At 38.4% G+C, this 20,575-nt stretch overlaps 2 protein-coding genes across 2 annotated transcripts; one reads left to right on the top strand and one right to left on the bottom strand.

Moving 5' to 3' along the window:
- Nucleotides 1-60: 60 nt before the first annotated feature.
- Nucleotides 61-10,758, bottom strand: pidd1 (p53-induced death domain protein 1). Its single transcript, XM_067500573.1, has 16 exons — nt 9,725-10,758; nt 9,111-9,524; nt 8,829-8,981; nt 8,674-8,725; nt 8,373-8,574; nt 7,400-7,549; nt 7,109-7,282; nt 6,869-7,016; nt 6,659-6,794; nt 5,895-6,045; nt 5,594-5,717; nt 5,354-5,469; nt 4,058-4,165; nt 3,570-3,766; nt 829-1,239; nt 61-176 (listed from the first exon to the last, which is right to left on the bottom strand). Exons 1-15 carry the CDS (start codon nt 10,377-10,379, stop codon nt 990-992), a joined length of 3,030 nt encoding a protein of 1,009 aa, XP_067356674.1. The 5' UTR covers nt 10,380-10,758; the 3' UTR covers nt 61-176; nt 829-989.
- Nucleotides 10,759-13,056: 2,298 nt separating this feature from the next.
- Nucleotides 13,057-19,691, top strand: pnpla2 (patatin-like phospholipase domain containing 2). Its single transcript, XM_067502411.1, has 9 exons — nt 13,057-13,615; nt 14,380-14,612; nt 15,235-15,300; nt 16,116-16,325; nt 16,433-16,493; nt 16,921-17,130; nt 17,474-17,606; nt 17,788-17,910; nt 18,438-19,691. The coding sequence occupies exons 1-9, from the start codon at nt 13,429-13,431 to the stop codon at nt 18,754-18,756; spliced, it is 1,542 nt and encodes a 513-aa protein (XP_067358512.1). The 5' UTR covers nt 13,057-13,428; the 3' UTR covers nt 18,757-19,691.
- Nucleotides 19,692-20,575: the final 884 nt, after the last annotated feature.

Here is a 20,575-nt window from a genome sequence, read left to right as displayed (position 1 = left end):
AGGGAGAGTGGATCAGCCTGGCTGGTGATGGAGTAGAATAAAAAACATAAAAAGGAGTCCTCTAGTGGCGTGTAGTAAAAGTACAGACACGATTTTATTTGAATTAAAGGCGTAGTGATGAGGAGGGGGGAGCGACGTCATCGTGACGTCTCACCTCAACCCAGTGACCTTGAACGCTAGGAGAGAAAAATGTCTTAAGATAAAACAATGGGAATGAAAGCGACAATGCTAGAATAAACGGTGCCTAAAAAGTATGTCACCACAGCAGAAAGTTTAAAAAGTTGACTCATGCAGTGTCCCGGTTTTACTTAATGCAGTATTTTAAGACAATTCACACAAAGGAAAGAAACCGGGATGAGACATTGAGTCAAATTTTGACTGAAAAGGTTAAAATTGTGAGATGAGTCGGTTTTGAGATACTAGTTAAAATTTTATATCCAAACTATGTGATCCATACAAAGCCAAATATTTGACTTAAGCCACAATTGGTACTTGAGAATTATGAATAATTAAGTCAAAGCACTGACTTACAATGTCAAAATTGTGAGATACTGAGTGATAATTGAGATTCTGAATCAAATATTTGTCCTATTGTTTAGACACTAAGCAAAAATTATGAGGTAATGAATACAATGAAAATAAATTACTTGACAAGCTAAATCATGAAACTATTAAGTCAATGTCTTGACTTGTTTCAACGTATGGATATTTGTGTCAAGTCAAACTGTTCATCTTTTTTTACCTGGCAGAAACAAACCATGTGAAAAAAACAGGAAAGTGGAAAAACAAACCACAGGCCATGATCTTCATGCATTCCATCCATTTTACCTGTTATTCTCCAGCTTGTGTCAAAGATGCTGCCAGTTAGTGGTTGGGCATCATGATGGTAAAAAAAATAGAGATTTTGGTACTCTGAGACAGTTGTGTAGAGAGCAGGATGAGATGATGGGGGGGTGACATTGTAAACAAACAGGTAACTCAAGTGTGAATCAGCCATCTGGGCACAGTGTGGGCTCATCACCCAGGGAGGAGCTCTCTGCTTCCAGGCCCACTCTCCTCAGTGACTCTGAGTACTTTCTCCTTCCTATACTGACAATGTCCTGAATCTCCTCTGCCAGGTCTCTCCGGCCACTCTCTATCATAGCGTCCACTAGTCTCGACACTGCCCCAGGTCCCGTGTTCTTCTGTCCACGTGCCCAGAGGAATAACATGTCTAGGACCAAGGCTCCCAGGTTGTCCCTGGTGGGGAGAGCAGAACATACAACAGACAATTTATATGATGCATTTCTAGCTGCAATAGCCTCACAGAGGGCTAAACAACAAATTACATATGTCAGTTATTTTCATTATATTGATACATTCTTGATATAGAGTAAATTTAGATTTTCAAGATTCAAGATTCAAACAACTTTATTGATCCCATAGGGAAATTGTGTTGCCTTATTACAGCTGCTCTCCTTGTGAAAACTAGAAAAGAAAGGAAAAAACTTCCCCCAAACCAAGACAATACACAAGTACAAACTACTGAACAATAAGTAAGAAAATAACCCAGAGGAGTAAACATAAATAAAATAAAAACAATACTATTTGTCCATTTAGTCCGCCTCCTTTTTAGAGAAGGGGGATGAGTTGAACAGTTTAATGGGCACTGGGAGAAAGGATCTCCAGTGGTGTTCTGTGGAGCACTTGACTGTGATTAGTCTCTGGCGGAAAGTGCTCCTCTGTACAGCCAGGATACAGTGAAGCGGGTGGGAGGGATTGTCCAGGATTGAGAGGAGTTTGGACAACATTCTCCTCTCAGCCACAACATACTGGGGGTCCAGCTTCTCCCCCAGAATAGAAATTATCGCATCACTACACTTATACACTCTCCCAAAAATAATATCAGAGTAACCAGCTTTGAACATGAGCATAACTATCAAGGCTCACAGAGTAGATCCTAGTTGTCATTGGTTGATACGAAGGGTGCAACCTGCATATTCAATACATCATTAAATGAAAACACATTCACACCTACAAGCAATGTAGGTGCTCACATTCACAGCTACAAAAGAAGGAAACCCACACAAGTATGGGGAGAACATGCAACTCCACACAGAAAAGTGGTTGGGATCAAAACCATGACCTAAACGGTCAGCAGTGACTCCACCATTGTGTTACTCATCTTTTATTTTAAGATTATTAATATATTATTATTATTAATATATTATCTCGTTTCCACTGTGTACCACTGTGTATAGTAGAAATGACAATAAAAGCCCCTTGACGTGACTTGATATTAAAATCATAGTTTAGTTGGAAGACAGGCTGTGTACAGTACAGCACATAGACCTTTGTGGATCTAATCGTAGAGGTTTAGGCAACTGTTGTTTCCAAAGGAAAACATTACACCAAATAAAAAAGCAATTAAAATGACTTGTGCAATCATTCCGACTTCAAAGTCTTACACAAGTGTTCTCATGTATGTATATATGCTTATTCAGTATGATTTTACATAATGCATTTTTCTTTCAGCTCTGTGATGTGTCGTGAGAGGGTTTGTGAGCATGAGGAGAAGGGGGAGGGCCAGATGAGCATCATTCTATGTGTAATCTCCTGCAATGTCCCAGATGGCTTAGTAACGGCTAACACTGCAGATTAAAATAATCAAAATGTCTACCATTTCTCTTCCACTGTGGATTTTCCTAAAGGCACAAAACATTTCATTCCATCATGTTCCCTTGGGGACTTTGGCTGCATCGACACATAGACTGCTTACATTGATCAGACATAAAGCTGTATTAAAAGAAAACTAAGACAATATTTATCTCTTATAGTCTACAGTATAGTTTGGCTATCTTAACAGCTTATCTTGTTCAGGGTCATGAGGGGCTGGAGGCTATTCCAGGTGTCACTTTGTAAGAGGTGGGGTACACCACAGACAGGTCAGGTTACCAATATTTTCAGTAATACCCTTATTATAATCTGTCTCTATTATAACTTCCTTTTTAGGTTGCTTGTGTACTATTGAGGACCTGAGATACTTTTATTACAGCTAGATATTGCTCAAACACCTATTTCACCTATTTTATTTTAATTGTAGTCATAATTTCAAAGACAGAAACATGCAATTAAAGGAAATGTATTTAAGTTTGTTTTTACCTGTATAACATTATATTTAGACAGTATGGTGTGTAACATAACTGCACTGAAATTAGACAATTTATTCTAATTTATCAACAACGACTCTGTGTGTAAATGGTGAATTCTCTGCTTCTATAGTAAACAATTTTCACATTCATAGATACAGATGACATGTTAGGTGCTCACCTGACCCACAGGTTACATGTACATAGAGTGACCAGGAGTTAAAAGATGGAATTTACTAGAGGATTTTGAGTCCATCTGATGCTTAACATTGACCTCTAGCCGCCCCCAATACAACATTGACAACACAACAACCTACATCTAAAACTGCCAAATGAAACTCAGCCATCTTTAATTTTAGTATTTACTCATGCTTTGCCTAATTTAGTGAGAAAAAGCTCATTTTGTTAAGGCACCTTTACTATACGCAACAACATTCTTACTTGTACTTGTACTGTATGCGGTCAAGCTCCTGGTAGCTTAAGCCAAGATTGATGCCAATAGCACGCCAGTCCCGTCCTATCTGAAGAGAGATGGACAGCAGGTTGGCTTCTGTCAGATAGCCACTCTCAGGGTCGCCCAGATTCAGAGGTGGATACTGCATCTCCTCCATGATATAACTGTTGTCTGAATTTAGAGCCTGTAATAAAAAAACAGAGAAGAAACAAAGATGTTTAATAGGTTTGTGTATGAGAGAAGTCCGTGGGATAAACTAAATTAGTACAGGATTCAGGTTAACTGGGCTTAATATTTAAATTCAGACACTGTTTGCTATCCGTTTTTATAACCAATGCATAAATATTCTAAAATTATGTAAAAGCACAACAATAACATAGTGTATTTAGTTTAGGCTTTCTTATACAATATACAAATATAAAACAATGTATGTAATTATATAACCAGAGGAAAACAATTTATCACTTTAACTGACAGGAAGTCTTAGTGGTAAAGTGGCAAGCCACTGGCAGTCATGTCCTTTCCTCTTTCTCGCCACTTCTTCTGGCAGATTGCTGGGAACCTCTCCTCTGTAAAAGGACACCTGTGACAGACATACAAACCATTTCTCAGTATGTACCATACAGAGAACCACAAGGTGTTCTGTAAATATGTTTTAATTTGTTAGTCTAAAACTGCACTGCAATGGTCAACTGCTACACTTTACAATGCGTAACCTCAAAGACAAAAGACTTCAATCCAATGTACTACAACACAAACTACTAGATTATTACTAACATTGATTTGTATTAAGTGTCATTTCTACAATATCTTTTGAGGCTGTAGATCAGAATCAGAATGAGCTTCATTGGCAAAGTATGCTTCTGGTCTTTGGTAGCATGTTCAATAGTAAACAAATACAGACAGTTTAACAATGACATATACAGACAAAATGGGAGTAATGGGTACAAACAACATAAGCATAGCCTAACAAAGGCAAACTCAGGAGCAGCGCGTGTTTCAGTTTCAAGACAATTGTGTGTGTGTGACGATGTAGTGGCTGAGTTTTAATATGCTCAGAATGTATGTAGACTTGTGACCGTCCCAATAAGTTGTGTCATCCGTGTGCAAGATTTCCCTATCCTGAGGTGACACTGGCAATCCACTGACAGATGAGGAGAATACAGAGAGCTGGGAGGGTTTGGAGGACAGGATTTCTGGAATGATTGTGTTTAATGCCGAGCTGAAATCAGCAAACAAACTCTGTGCGTATATCCCAGGCCAATCAAAGTGCTGTAGCATGCAATGCAGTCCCATATGAAATGTATCATCTACTGATCTGTTAGTCCTGTATGCAAACTACAGGGTGATTAGTGTGTTACTCTTGTACGTGTATGGATGTACAAAAACCCCAGAAACAGCATACTATACTATATATAGTAAAATACTTTATTATTTAAAGAATACCCCAAATTTACCATTAATTTGAGTCTACATCTCTGACAGAATCACCAAGAATTTAAAATGCTTTAGTATTATAGGAGATAGTAGAGGATTTGGAAGTTTCTGACCAGATACTATGGAATTTGCTGTACTGTAGAAGATGGGTGATATGAGAAATCTATTCATTGTTAAAATATACTGTAGGTGAGGTCATGCTGCCCTGGCGCCTTATGCACCACTATCTAATCTGGAAATGGAACATACGCAATATTTGACTTTGATTGTACATCGACAAACCAAAACTCTTCAGCCATTGCACTTAGTCTGTTGAATATGATGTATGTCTTACTTGTCCCCTTACTGGACTCTTCTGACCCTGAGCTGGACAGATGTAAACTTCCTTCAGATTCTTCAAGCTGGAGTAAAACACAAAACAAAGTCTTCCCCCTACACAGTCAGGTCTGTCTGGAGAAAGTACAACAATATCATCTCAACATTTCTGGCATAAGCACATCACAAGACCTTGCAAGGAAAGGAAGTGAGAGAAAAATGTTTAAGATAAGATAGTGCCCTAGAGAGGACTTCAGACCTGTGCTGATATCTAAGCCTCTCTCAAAGCCGGCAAAGAACTGCTCTCCTTCCAGCAGGTCACACAGGTCTGAAGGCTGAGGTCCATCGTACTGTTCTGACAAAGACTGCACTCTGCCTTCCACCTGGACAAGAAGCGTAACAGTTACTGTTTAGAATTTATACAGTAACAAAGTCAGTGTTTGACCCAAACTGTGCTAAGGCTGAGATGCCACATACAAAAGCTGATAAGAAAAGGCTGGTACACAGACTCTACTTGGTGTAGTTCTAATATTATACACAGAGGGATGATAATTACAGACCTTGTTAGCAGGCACACACTGTAGTAGAACCTGCGAGGGGTCGGTCTTTCGCTGGAGGACAAGGAACTGGACTTTAAACTGCTTTAGCCTTTGATAGACCTTCCTGACTACCCCGCTAACACAGCGCTGAGTGGTGTACCACAGCCAGTACCTGTAAAGATGCACACAAAGCTGTGAAACTACAGTGTCTGTTCTCTCTTGGCCTAAATATAAGATAACATATATGGGCATTTTCTTATATTTAAGGATGATACACATGAAGACATTGACAACTTCAGGCATCAACAGCCTCCTACAGTTGCATTATGTGTTGTTAGTGTAGTTATCCCTCTGTGCCTTGCAGGAATTCCTAATAGCTGGAGTAACATACTTTGCTCCCAGAGAGATTCATGATGCTCTCGACAACCTTACTACGCAAATAAACCAAGGAGAAAATCTTCCAGGCAGCCAGGTTATTACAGCCTGTCACAAAATCTCAAAATATGTTTCTGGCTGCTTCTTGAGTCTGACAGAAGAGAGTATGGGTTTTACTGTTTCATGGTTTCACTTATTCAAGAATAAGACTTTAATAATAAGTATTCTCTACTCTTTAAATTAAAGGTATTTCATGGAAACCTTCTCAACAAAACTGGTGTAACAGTGCATTACCGTTTTTCAAAGTATTATAGAAAACATTATTTAATCAGGATAATACTATATCTGGGCCAGTGTGGTATATAAATCCAACATGCATCATTTGAATACACTGTGGTGTAAAATCTTACCAGGAAAAATGTGTAATGTAGAAAATCGCATACAAATGGGTAACATAGAGAGACACTTGTGATGTGATGTCAGTCCAAGTCTGGGCAGTCGGGTCTCCGTGTAGCAGATGCAAAGAGGACATGTCAACTGTATGGCCTGCATAGGCAAAAGACATGTTAGACATGTGCAGATGCCTCGCGACATATAAAAGTGAAGCAGGTATACTATACCTGTGACTCCAGATGGTAGAGGGATCTGAATTTTAACAGGCTGTAGGAAATTGATGTTTGGAGTCTGGGAGAGGCAGAGGAGAGGGCTGACTGTGGCCTGAGGATCACCACACAGAGCTTGTACTTCTGACACAGACACCTGCAACACCTACAGATAGAAGGACACACTATAGCCTTCCAGATCCCACAGAGAGGCTGTTGTGTTGAATTTTCACATGTTGTATTGCTCATTTAGCCTACCTGTAAAGTAATAGTGCGGGTCTGCACGGTGGAGTCCGGAGGGAAGTGGAGCTTAATGCTAGAGTCAGAGCTGGACACCAGCAGAGCTCCAGCAGATGTGACAAAGCAACTGTCTTTCACTGGATGGGACACAGCCATAAACCAGGAGAACTGGCTCACTGAGCAGCATGCCAGCTACAGGGATAAGAAGAGCTGTTTTTCCAAACTATTATAGTTTGTACTAAGAATAAGAATTAATACTGATAAAAAAAGATTATGTTTAAACTGTGACTCAGGAAGCATATGCTTTACCCTGGCTGGACGTCCTCCAGGATGACAGCTATGGCTCTCACTCCCTCTCCTTAAATTAGTGGGCAAAGTGCTCCATGAATGTCCATCAAACCGCCGTATAACAACATCCCTTGTTTTTGTGCGATGATATGGCACACACACCTCCACAGGCTGTAAGCAATTAAAAGTGATACAGTTTAATAATGCAGATGTGCCTGTTCAATGAGCTGAATCAATATCTACCCAAATAGTAACCTTTATAAGCACATAAGGAACAATGACTATGAGCTATGACTTGTACACATCAAATACAGTTTCCCCAATCTTTGTCTTTATAAATTCTGTGTTTTAGATGTTAGTTATATTTATTCCGCTATAGTTAGCTATCAGTTCCGTTGTTGGAGCTACACTGATCAATGATCACCTTGTCTTACTTGAATTTGAGATGCAGTGAGGTAACGTTTGACCATCAGTATTATTTATGTGACCGTATCATCAATGTTCATTCATTCTTTGCACTCCACACCACATCTGTTTATTGTAAACCACATATCTTAGATTATCTTTGTTCCCAATTACAGATGTAGAGGTTTTTATGCTTTTGTGTCAGTGTGTCGTGGTTCTTTTCGTGCTTTGGAGCAGCTGTGACAAGGCAAAGCAATTTCCATCTGAGATTTAAAAAGTTAAATAAATTAAGGAAAACAATCACACTACCAGTGCTGGTTTGCTCTACTAGACAGCAAGCAGACACTCAGGGCTTTCTGTTTTTATTGTTTTGATGTGAAGCACTTTGTGAGCTCTACTCTGTGAAAGGTGCTATAGAAATACATTACTTACTCTAAACTGAGTTATTAGATCTGACATCAAAGGATAAAAAGATTAGTGCATCTATATGGTCTGTAGTATGAAATGATCCTTTTAAAAGGTCATGATTTTGTGATCTCTTCACAACACTAACTGGAGAGATAGAACTGAGCAATTAAGTTTATTTCACCTTTAGAAATGTAATTCCATGTGGACGAAGTTCCAGAGGACGACTCAGGAGGATGTCATGCTCCTCAAGCCACACCCACTTCTTTTGTGGCCTTTTCTCAACCCACTCCAGTCTTCTTGTTGTCAACAGGCATCCCGGGGGGAACAGCAGCTCAGCCCCCCCTGGGAGAAACACATGACACCCAGCAGACGAAACACAGAAACTAAGGAGCAAAAGGAGTATCTTTAATCATACTCTTGTCTTAATAACTTAAGTGACAATTACTACAACTTAAGTATTTACATGGTAAGTGACACTCTACCTGTGCTGATTAAATCCAAGGTGCAACTCTGGAACTTTTGTTTCAACTTGATCTAGTAAGAAAACAGTGATGACTCAGACTGTATGAACTTTAGAGACTATATCTAAATGATTTAAATAGTGGGTGGTCTGACACCCATTTCTCTCTCCGCTCACCAGGTATGGGTGGGAGAGGGGGAGGCGTTGGGGGTTGTCCCAAAGGATTGTCACGCACATCTATTTTCAGCAGAGGCAGTTGGTTCAGACAAAGTGGGATCAGGCGGAGGTCATTGCTGTAGATGACAAGCTCCCTAAGTGAGAAGAGAGAGCCTGCGCACAAAAACAAAAACGCCTTTTTATTGTAAAATACATGACTGCCACATATATGAAACAAAATGAGAATTCTAGTACTGTATATCACTGTATATCTCCTTTCAATCGCACATCCAACACTCTTACCCATGCTCTCTGGTAGGTGCTTCAGCTTGTTATGGGACAATTCCAGCTTAATGAGCTTCTCCAGAGAGCCAATTTCATCAGGTAGATGCTGAAGGAGATTATGTGAAACATCGAGAGTCTGTAGTGCTTTCAGCTGACCCACGCTTGGGGGTAGGGAGACCAACTTGTTCCCAAGGAGGGACATGTAGGTGAGGGAGGACAGCTGGCTTAAATCAGGAGGCAAAGCAGAAAGGCGGTTGTGACAGAGGAGCAACGAGGACAGCACAGACAGGCTAAGTAGGCAGGGCGGCACACAGGAAAGCTGGTTAAAGGAGAGATCCAGGTGCACCAGATGGGAAAGGAAGGAAACAGATGCTGGCAACGTGGTGAGGAGGCCAGGTAAGGGGTCACCTTGTGAGTCATAAAAACAGTGTCCTAAAATTAAAGGGAAAATTTAGTTAGAAGCATTAATATTAGTTTAAGACAAAAAGGAAAACAGATAATGATAGATTGACATCCAGAACACGTTAACACATATTTTACAGCATCCACTTTTGTATGTAAAGGTTTTTACTATTATTCATATTTGCTAAGAAGAAGTTGATACCCCCCCTGAAAGAAATCTATAAAAATACCACGAATAGCCAGTGAGCACAACTCTGTCAGATAGGGTAGGAGATCCAATGCAGCATCCAGTGCTTGTTTATCCTCAGAGCCCAGTCTGAGATACTGAAGGCCCACCAGCTTCCCAGGGATGGTCCCCCATAGCAGAGGCAGTGCAGCTGCTCCACCATGATACACATCCAGGGTCAGTTTAGTATCAGTCAACACAGCTGACAGCTCCACAGAGGGAGGCAAAGGTGGAGTCAGACACAAGGCTGGGGATAGGGAAGATGAGGATGATGAAGAAAAGTTGATATGATGATGGTTGGAGAAGAGTGTAGAGGAGGAGAGACTTGATATAGAAGGACCACATGTGTCCATGAGGCTGGATGGAGACACAGATGGAGAATCTCTCTCTCGCTCTAAGCCTTCTGCTTGGCTTTCAAACATTACACAACTTGGTGTTGGTAAATCGCTCTTCCTCTCCAATTTCCTGTGATCCTGGTGCAAAAGACTTCCAGAGAGTGTCGGGGCCGAAATGTTCATAGAAGGGTTTTGTGCTCTCCAGCTTATTGTCCGTAATGATGGATTGCATGCCGGCGTCACCTCCACCTCTTCATCCTCAGTGGCTTCCTGGTCAATATCCTCTTCATCGGGAGATGCGCCTTGCTCGCTGCTTCTCTCCATTCAAGCTCCTCTCCATAACACTAGAAAGCTAAGAGTTTCCTACTAAGTCAGGAACATTAACTTACTGCTCACGGTGTAATGTCTGCATGGTGTGTCTGTAACTATTTGATACAGCAACAGCTAGATGCCAAATAATGCTACTATGGTTTACCTGACATGTTTGCTAAGTAAAGTTGGTGTAACAGTTAAGCTATCAGCTAACTTAGCCACATCTATGTTATGGCCACACAGAATGTACGTGAATCTTAACCAAAGTAACATATCCTTGGCACTGAGAGACATTAAATGTCTGTTACTAATGCAATAATGTTTAACATCACTCTCTGAGTTAACCTGCTTCTCCAATCTGCTCTGACTTGCCCCCACTTCGTTAACTTCCTTGTGCCTGCATGTTTTTTTAAAAAAACATTGCGTCACAGTTATCCGTTCCTTTTTGTTATCTTTGTTCGCCGGCGAGCGGCGGGGGGAATCTTTTCACCGCTAACAGTAGGATCCCGCCCACTTGTTTTACATTTGTGTAAACATCAAGCGTCTCGATGCTGTCACCGCCAAAGTTTCGGTTCAGGGCGGGACACACGTCACAACGTGTGGCCTCGCTATCATTCTCGAGTTGGACATCAGGGGGCGCTGTGGTGTTTTGTGTGTTGTTACCACAGCCTTTATATATAAAGATATACTGAATACATTACACAACTTGTACATTTTCGGAACAATCAAATTACATAATATTGAGCAAAAAGCTGAGATAGCTAATTTTTGTTTTTTTTTTATCATCCAGTAATTTCGCAGCAAAATTTTTATTTTATATAAATATTATTAGGAGGCACATTACCATAATTAGTGAACCAATAATAAATTACGTATATAAACCACGTTTCTTTAAATGGAATAATTAATTATTTAAAAATATAAATAAAATACATTTTTTGTCTTTTAATGCATTATTTAAATCCGTTTTTTAATTAAGTATTAAATATTAAAAGGCTGGAACATTTAGTGAATCTATTAGCAAAAGAAGTTATTTTTTTAAGTAAGATAAAATAATATTTTTTGAATGTATTATACTGCTCCTAATGTTTGTTCATAATGTTCTTCATCAAAAATCTTACATGTGTTGCTTTTAAATTATGAATATTAATTATCTGTGACCCATCAGTACATACTGTATTGCATATTGGTAAAAAAGATTGTGTCAAAAGCTCATTTCAGTTGTGTTAATAATTTAATTATGTGTTATATGAAGATTTACTTTGCTAAAGGTCAACAGCATGACAGTGAGTTATCTGTGTACAGTAACGAAATGCTCCTCAGAACACCTCCTAGTGCAGCTGCCATCTCCTGGTCACACATATTTGAACTTTTGAGTCACTTTTCTTGGAGCTTAGCCAGAGTGGCATCTCCTACGTGATTAAGTCGTTGAAAATAAACACAGCTTACATACTTTTTACTTTCTGTAGCGTCATTGATTTGCCTATGTGGCATATCAATCTTCTTGAAGCCAACATGTGATCCGAAAATGTATTTCTGTCACATTAAGAAGGTTGGGTGTTCTAATGGAAAAATTCAGGATACACTGCTGAGGACCACCACCCCCACTTCCCTTCCAGTGTGCCTCTGTGGACCTCGGAGGTATCTTGTCACCTCAAAGATCTCACTAAGGCTAAAGCATTTAACAGACATGGGAGGTGGATTAATTGCCCAGACAGATGTGTTTGTTTGTTTGTTTGTTCTTGGAACCCAGATAATAATGCAGGAACCACTTTAAATTATGTTGTAGTGTTGCAAAGCCCTTTAACAAAGTCTCAAAACCAAAGAGCTCTCGGTGACCCTGAGATTTTGGCGGTCAGGGACAGATGGCTGACAGCTAGCAAACTAGCTGTGACTTTCAGTAGTCAATCCACAGTTGAGAGAGAAGAAAAACACTTTTTTTTAAGAATGTGGAATCTAGCTGATGGTGGTTTCACAACAGGGTATGGTCTCTAAGGACCCATGTCCTAAAGAGAGCCACCCCAAAAGAATACTATTTGCAGCCTAATTCTCTGAATAGTTTTTTACAGAAATGTTCCAGAAAAACATTTTAAGGTTATGGCTGAATGTGCTTACTAATTCTTGTGAAATCTTACTACAATTTACAATTTTGTAACCAGGAGGTTGCAAACATAGCCTGTTTTTATTTTCTTAGTAAAGATTCTATTTTTTTTTCTTCACTGAATGCTTTCTCTTTTTTAGTATTAGATTAGGGGGGGGATAGATTGTAGCCTGAAAGAAAAAACACCGAAAGCGCAAATATAGATTAGTGCTCACTATCGCAAATTAGTTTTAACCGATCTGTAAACTAATTGATTACTTTAAACCAATACATAGCAGAAAATCAATACACGTCCTTCCGAATGATAACACACATTACGAAAGCAAATCCCAATACAGCTTAGTTTAGTTTTTTTTTTAGGGCGTGATTCTTACTGACAAAAATGTGAACACAAACAGAGATGACAGTACAAAACGCGCTGCGCTGCTCTGCACTTGACAGCTATCAGAGCAACGCCGACTCCATGGATATTTCAGCTCGGCGGATTGTGATTGGTTATTTCATCATCTCTTTCGATTGGGATTGGTCAGTTTGCTCAGCTGTGGCGATGGTGATTGGATAATTCGGGTTACACCGCTGGCTCCTCCCAAATAGATATCAGTATGAGAATAACAACAACTCCCCGTGTCATACCGCGTAGCTATTTAACTAGCTTAGGTTTGCTTTTATTTACAAAAATTGCTAACAGGAGTGGACTTTAGTATAAGGGGACTTCTATATTTTTAAATATTGTTAATTTGCTGACCTTAATTGTAACGAAGCTAAACATCTTCCGTTCGGTAGAAAGCTGAAAATTGTTAGCACGTAAGGTGCGCTACGCTAGACAGCATGTAAAGTTCCGTCGTTAACAAAAGAGGTTTAAAAGTGTTCAGGTTTAAAAGTCATTTTTAACTTCGGGAAAGTGAAACTGTCGACAAACGACCTTAGCCCCACTTATCACGGTTGCGGACGGTAGCCGGCATGTTCCCGTTAGACTCGCCATGGAACATCTCGTTTGCAGGTTGTGGCTTCCTGGGTATCTACCACATCGGCGTCGCCAGCTGTTTGCTGGAGCAGGCGCCGTTTCTGGTGCACAACGCCAGGCACATCTACGGGGCATCAGCTGGAGCTCTCACTGCCACCGCTGTGGTCAGTGGAGTGTGTCTCGGTAGGTAAAGTACTCGGTGTGATATTTAAGCATCTTCAGGATGTCGGAAGTAGGTTGTGTGACAACAAAAAAATACTAACTTTAATAGCTAAACCAGCGTACTTAACTCGAGTTTGAATTAGTTGTAAACCAACTTAACAATTACAGATTCATCTGAATTCATTTGTCTAATCTGATCATAGTGGTGGGATCGAATCGATTATATTACGCTGTAAACATACGTTATTAGCATTCTTGCTCTGGATATTTAATTTTACTCAAGTAAAATTGAATCTGTATTATTAAATACTACCGTATATCATTGGAGCTTTTTTGTGCCTGAAAACCAAACAACATTTTTGTTTGCATAGTAATAATTAGAAGCAGCATCTGTGTAAAATGTGGGAGAGAGATGAGTAAAGTATCCATAAAATGGAAATATTCACATAAAATACCTCAAAATGTGTTACTCACCACCACTGGTAGCGGCACAAACTACAATAAAAGGAATATCCAAAAATGGCATCAAACCTTTCTCACTAGAAAGCATTCTCACAAGAAAAATTTTAAAAACTCTTTTTTTCTAAATCATGAAATTTACTTAGTTCAAGCTAATGCTGCTGAATATGTAAACTACTCTTAAGTATATTTGGATAAAGAACTTTATTCATCCCACATTCCCTCAGATTTTTATTTAATCATTTACACCAAAACAGATATTAGCTACTTTTCACCTTAAATGTTGCCTCTTGTGCAAATCATAAAGAACTTTAATGTTTTCACAGGAGAGACCGGTGCAAATATTATTAATGTTGCCAAAGAGGCAAGAAAACGATTCCTGGGACCCATGCATCCTTCCTTCAACCTGGTGAAAATTGTGCGCCACGCGCTGCAACGCACTCTGCCAGCTGATTGTTACAAACGGGCCACCGGGAGGTTAGGAATCTCCCTCACCAGAGTGACAGATGGAGCAAATGTTCTGGTGTCTCACTTCAACAACAAGGAGGAGCTGGTGCAGGTGAGCATCATGCAGAAAAATCTTTCTACAATTTTTGCAGAAAAATTTGAGATAACTCAAAGATAGTTATCTCAACTCGAATGTTTGGATTTGCTAATTTTCTCTGTTATATGTAACAGTACATGGAGAATACTTTGATTATGGGCAAAGAAGTTTCATGACATCACTAACTGAATAATGACTTTGTGATAGCTAAAAATGTGGACTGTTCTCCCAAACTTTTGGGACAAACCCAGCTGATAATCCATTTGACTTTATACTGAACAATTTGAGATAACAACAAAAATATATCTTTTGGTTTCACTGTTTAGAAATTACCATTTTTTAGCACCACAATGTTTAAGAAACAAAAATGTTACGTAATTGAAAGTATCCGTGCTTAGTATGTTGTTGCCTTTCCTGTGTGTTCGTAATAACTATTTGATGTCTACGATTCCTTGACATCACCAATCACTGCTTATTTTGTACTGCTTTTTGACACCTTATTACCACTATAATATCACAAAACTTGTGTTTACAATGTTTGATCTTCACATAAATATAGTTTAGTCAAAGTTAAAGTCAACTCTAACAATTTGTCCAAACAAACAATGTTTCTTACATGAAGTCTTTTGTTATTCAGGCCTGTGTCTGTAGTGCCTACATCCCAGTGTACTGCGGTCTTATTCCTCCTACACTGCAAGGAGTGGTGAGTAAAATCAATATTATTCAGAATCTGTACCAGTTTCCCTTTGTTTTCAATATCCCATTTGGTCAAATGAAAACCAATGAAATTTGGAACTACACATACAGCAAGTGTTGGTGTTGGAGAGGTGTAATGACCCATTGCTCCTTGCTACTTTGCTTGAATTATGTGCCGTGTTTCCTCTCATTGTGTTTTATCGTTTCTATTTCTTTGGCATTTTCATGTGTAACTGCCCCTACCAGGGTTCCTCAAAAATGTGTTTGTTCTGAATGGCACATGTATGTGGAAACAATGATTCTACAATTCCTCAGGAGTCAGTGTTTGCAAAAGGAAACTTGTATTATTTAGATGGACATGTTTCTAGCACAAAGGTTTTCTGGGAAATATTATTGAGAAATACCAGCACTCCCACCCTCTCTCTGTGGCCTTTGTGATGGATTTTAAAAGTTTACATGTGCTTATGTGTATGCATGGCTTGTTACCAGAATTTGAGTTTTGCGGAGCCACACTGGAGCACGCTGGTCCAGGCTTTAAGGTTGTTTTGTCCTCTCCTACCCTCAGTGGCTCAAATTCTAAAAACTGATGTCACTGATCTTATCTGTTGACACACACTGGGTGCCTCCCAACTCTGAGTTTAAAAGTTCACCAGCTTCAATAAAAACAAACACCAATCAATACGTAGGATATTATGTCACTGTTATCATAACTTTTGATAAGATTATTCTGTGGCCAAATGTCCCCCGTTTCCCCTAGATATTTGCCGTACGCATATTGTGTAGAGTCCATGTAATTAACACTGTATTCTGATTAACATACAGCGATATGTTGATGGAGGAATCTCAGACAACTTGCCTCAGTATGAGCTGAAAAACACAATCACTGTGTCCCCCTTCTCTGGAGAGAGCGACATCTGTCCCAGAGACACTTCGACCAACATACACGAGCTGCGATTCACAAACACAAGCATCCAGTTCACTCTCACCAACCTCTACAGAGTCTCCAGAGCACTTTTCCCTCCAGATCCAATGGTAGGTCTTTCTGATCCATACACATACATCTACAGTTGGAACACGGTGAACTCCATGGCCTCCTTTGACTCACCAGAGCTTAATGTATGTGTTTGTTTTGAGTGCAGATTATGAAGACAATGTGTAAACAAGGATATAACGATGCGCTGCACTTTTTGAAGAGAAATGGTAAGTAATATTTATTTACTTTTTTCAACTTTCTCCAAAGCTCTCCTTCACTAACATGCCATACTTTCACTGGTCAGTATTACTGTACATGCCTTGATTGATTACTTTTTTTGTCCACCAGCCAGGAAATGTCACAATGTAAACACAGTGTATCACAGTGATATACTATCGGAACCCATGCTTCCTATGACCACATGGCCAAATCAATAAATGTTTAGCTTGTGATTAGACTTATTACTTTTTATGGTTACTAATTACCCTCTCATAAGCATAAAATTAGCATGATATTAGGAACACACCATATGCATAATAAGTATGTTATGTATTATAGACTAGTTCAGTAACTTCACTAGTTAAGAAATGGCCTCATCATTTATCACATATTTTTCTTCAGAAAGTACTTTCATATTTTCATACGTCTTTACAGGATTGCTTAATTTCAACGGACCTCTCAGGGACAGGCCTCTGTTAGCTAATGGAGAAGACAATGAGCAATATAATAATAATGAAGAGGAGGAGAACAGCAAAGGGGGTGAAAGAGAAGAGCCACCACATGTAGAAGAAGCTGTAGTCGTTCATTCCAATTTCTCTGAAGAGGAGCATATTGTTGTACACCTCCCACCCACCCTACACAAAGGTAACAGTTTTACAAGGAGGTTCAAACACGAGCAATAGCTGTATAGTAGCCTCATGTGAAACATTTTATCAAAAATGTCATAGTATTGAATATGAGTAATTATAGTGATCATTATATCTGCAATTTAAAATAATATCTTATAAAAAGTAACTGGACTTAATGAATAAATAATTATTTAAACTTTATATTGTCAATAAAACTTATTGCCAGACTAAATCAACTTAGTTTTTGTAAGACATTTTTTATTGGTTTTCAAACCAGAAACCTGTGACTTTTTGGGTGACAGGAAAAATAAACAGTTGACTGTAATAAAAACATTGATTCAACTTGCTTCTGTCTGCAGCTCTCATTGAGGCCTGCATGGAGAGGAGAAGCCTTGTGCAGTCACTCGGAAATCTGCTTCCTGTCAGAATGGCCTCAGCTATGATGGTCCCCTACACTCTTCCACTGGAGTCAGCCATATCCTTGACTCTCAGGTGCTGTGGAACTTAATTGTGTTCGGTGTCATTCGCTCCTTATTTGACTTAAATAATACTACACCTGTGTATCTGTTTTACGATGGATTTTATTAATTTGTGAAACCCGCTATTCTGTAACAGTTGGTACAGGATTAGTCTTCGGTTTCTATTAGCTAACAGCTGCATGTCCTATGTGTAGACTCCTAGAATGGCTGCCAGATGTGCAGGAAGATGTAGGGTGGATGCGAGAGCAGACAATGAAAATCCTGCAACATGTCTTTCGCCAGACCTCTAAAAGCATTTCCCAGCATATGTCTGCCAGGTAGGAAACAGTCTTTATTTTACAGCTTAAATTTTATTTAACTTTCGTTTATGCCATATATTTTTAAAGACTATGGTTGTACAATAGTGTCATTATATGTGTGGTTATTATCAGTTATGCCAGACACATTAATATATCCCATGATTGGATCTAGCTTATATTTAGTGGACACGTATATTATGAACAGTGCTAGTTAAACCTGATTTATTTTTTTTAACTTGAAGGAAACAGTGAACAAAATGTTTTAACACAATATTGAAAAATCACCTATTTTAGGTCAAATTTGTTTGGAAACTTGCATATTTATACATTCATAAGATGTGGAGCAAATTAGCATAACTTGGATTAATGTTTTTGGTCATTTAGTAAATCATATTTACTCAGCATTTCTCACTATTGATCTGTTTCCTCTCCTGAAGGGAAAGTCCTGGTTTTGTAGCTGCTAAATGCTCCAGAATTGACGATTAATTCAAACTGTAAATCTGCGCACCGTACAACTAAACAGTGAGCTGGTAACTCTTTTCCAGGTTTAGCTGTCAACTTGAGTTACACCACTACCAGTCCCTCCCTTCCCACCTCGGCTCCACCAAACTTTTTCCCAACTGGATGATGAGGAGCAGTTCTTCATTCCAGGATGTCTTTAATCGCCTCGACCATTACAAGAGGCAGCTGTTGTCTGGTGTGCTGTGTATCAACATGGACTTGCAAAGCTCCTTCGATACCGGACCCATGTCACCAGATAAGCGCTCTTCATCTTTCACATCCACAGACGGCCTCATAATGCGCGATTGTTTTGAAATTGCTCCAGCTGCCGACTCTGGAGACATCATCAACAGTAGCTCTTAAGAGATCTTGACAGATTTCTGCTTCAGGTGCTGCAACTCTAAAGGTTCACATTAGATCCAGGAACATTGTTAAATAATTTATATAAGATCAGACCTGTTTACACCCTGACATTTAGAAACCTTTACATTACCAGGACGGTAGTGTATATGAAATCTAACTAGCTTTTTTGTATACAGAAATGGTATTAATTTACCATATATATCCTTACTACATATCCATTTTAGACTAATGCATGACATTGAAATAAGACCTTAGTGGCAGTATAAAAGATAAACCCATAGATATTCTATGTATGTTCTTCAACAGAAAAGCATTTAAACTTAGCACATACACAAACTTGAATTACAAGATGTTACAAACAAAAATGTGCACTTGAAGTAGAATGGTTCAAATAGGCAAGGTTGTTTTTTAGTTGGAAGCAGTTTAAGCACAGTGTTCCTGCTGCATCTGGTCATAAAACGTTCTAATTTCTGCTACACAAACGGTAAAGGGAAATCTGTTTGTTACGGGGAGTTACTCCATCTCTGCAAGTGTGAATGCATTATTGTGATAGTAAAAGTGTTTTTATGTTTCTCTGTTTGTTTGCATATCCTGCTGCTAAGTGTCGTACAGAATTTCAGCTTTTGAATCTAATGAATGATTTGATGATTTTTATTTTTCAAATAATTTTTAATAATAATATATTTTTTGAGTAATCATGGAATCAGTTTAATCTGAATTGCACTTTCTCATTTGATGTTACTGTATAACATCAAATTATATTTGTAGGTATTAAACTACCTGTTTAAATACTTCTCTTGTATTGTGTGCTACAAGAAGTTATAACTGTGTGATCAAGCCCCAACTTGTGCCTTGTGAATTTAACATACTGTCAATACATTTCAGGGAATAATATTTATGTGATCACTAAATAAACTGGTATTGTTTAAAATTAACTGCACTTACGAGTGTTTTCTCTTTGCTGACAATACTCAAAATTTAAACAATGAATGTCACGTTATTCAGACAAGCCATAATTGGCACTGAAACATGCACATACATAACAGTAACTAAACAGCAGCTCAGGTGGTTGAAAAGGTTTCTGGGACATCTCCAGAGGTTCCCACCATGACAATAACATTAATACTAATGACAAATATTTACATATTAAACTTATTAACAAATTTAAAAAGCTGCTTCTGAAATAAACCTGATAGGAATAGACATAAGCTCTAAATACACAAACTCAAATAACAAATACTCATATTATTTTGGAGATTTAAATACAGTAGGGACTCTTATATTCAGACCTGATCCTTTTTTTTTTTTCATATTTTCTTTTCTTTTTATCTCATTTGCCTGGGCTGATAATTTAAGAAAAAATAGAGACATTTCTGAAGATACAAAGCACATGAACACATTGTATAAACACAAACATAGATTTTTTTTTTTTAAATAAATATGTTTACTCGAAAAAATATAATAACACTTTAAAAAACAAGTTTTATAACAAGTAGTTATATTTGCTATCTAATTTTCATTGGCTTACAACTGTTTTTGTTTTATCCAGGTAAAAATTTAAAACAACAGTGTCTTGTAATTTATTACTTCTAGCCTAGTTTAACACTTAAAATTAAGAATAAAAAATAAAATACACAAGTTCACAAGTTCAGTACAAGTTCAGTTAATAAAGTGAAAATATTTGAAATTTGGATCGTGTGGATCATGTAGGTGCTTATGTCACCAAAAATAAAATATACAGTTTCTAAAAGTTAGCTTATTTGTTAAAGTATTAATCAGTTATTTGATTTATTTGTTTGTATTCTTATTTTGATAGCCT

This window comes from Channa argus, chromosome 4 (genome assembly GCF_033026475.1).
Source record: "Channa argus isolate prfri chromosome 4, Channa argus male v1.0, whole genome shotgun sequence".
Lineage (NCBI taxonomy): Eukaryota > Metazoa > Chordata > Actinopteri > Anabantiformes > Channidae > Channa > Channa argus.
This window is presented reverse-complemented; position numbering and strand designations above follow the sequence as displayed.

Coding starts and splice junctions, on each gene's coding strand:
- pnpla2 (XM_067502411.1), top strand. CDS start 13,429: ATGTTCCCGTTAGACTCGCCATGGAACATCTCGTTTGCAGGTTGTGGC. Junction 15,301..16,115: donor CTCCTACACTGCAAGGAGTG/GTGAGTAAAATC, acceptor ATTAACATACAG/CGATATGTTGATGGAGGAAT. Junction 17,607..17,787: donor GCCATATCCTTGACTCTCAG/GTGCTGTGGAAC, acceptor TCCTATGTGTAG/ACTCCTAGAATGGCTGCCAG.
- pidd1 (XM_067500573.1), bottom strand. CDS start 10,379: ATGGAGAGAAGCAGCGAGCAAGGCGCATCTCCCGATGAAGAGGATATT. Junction 8,982..9,110: donor GCACCTACCAGAGAGCATGG/GTAAGAGTGTTG, acceptor TTTTGTGCGCAG/GCTCTCTCTTCTCACTTAGG. Junction 6,795..6,868: donor TCTACCATCTGGAGTCACAG/GTATAGTATACC, acceptor TTGCCTATGCAG/GCCATACAGTTGACATGTCC.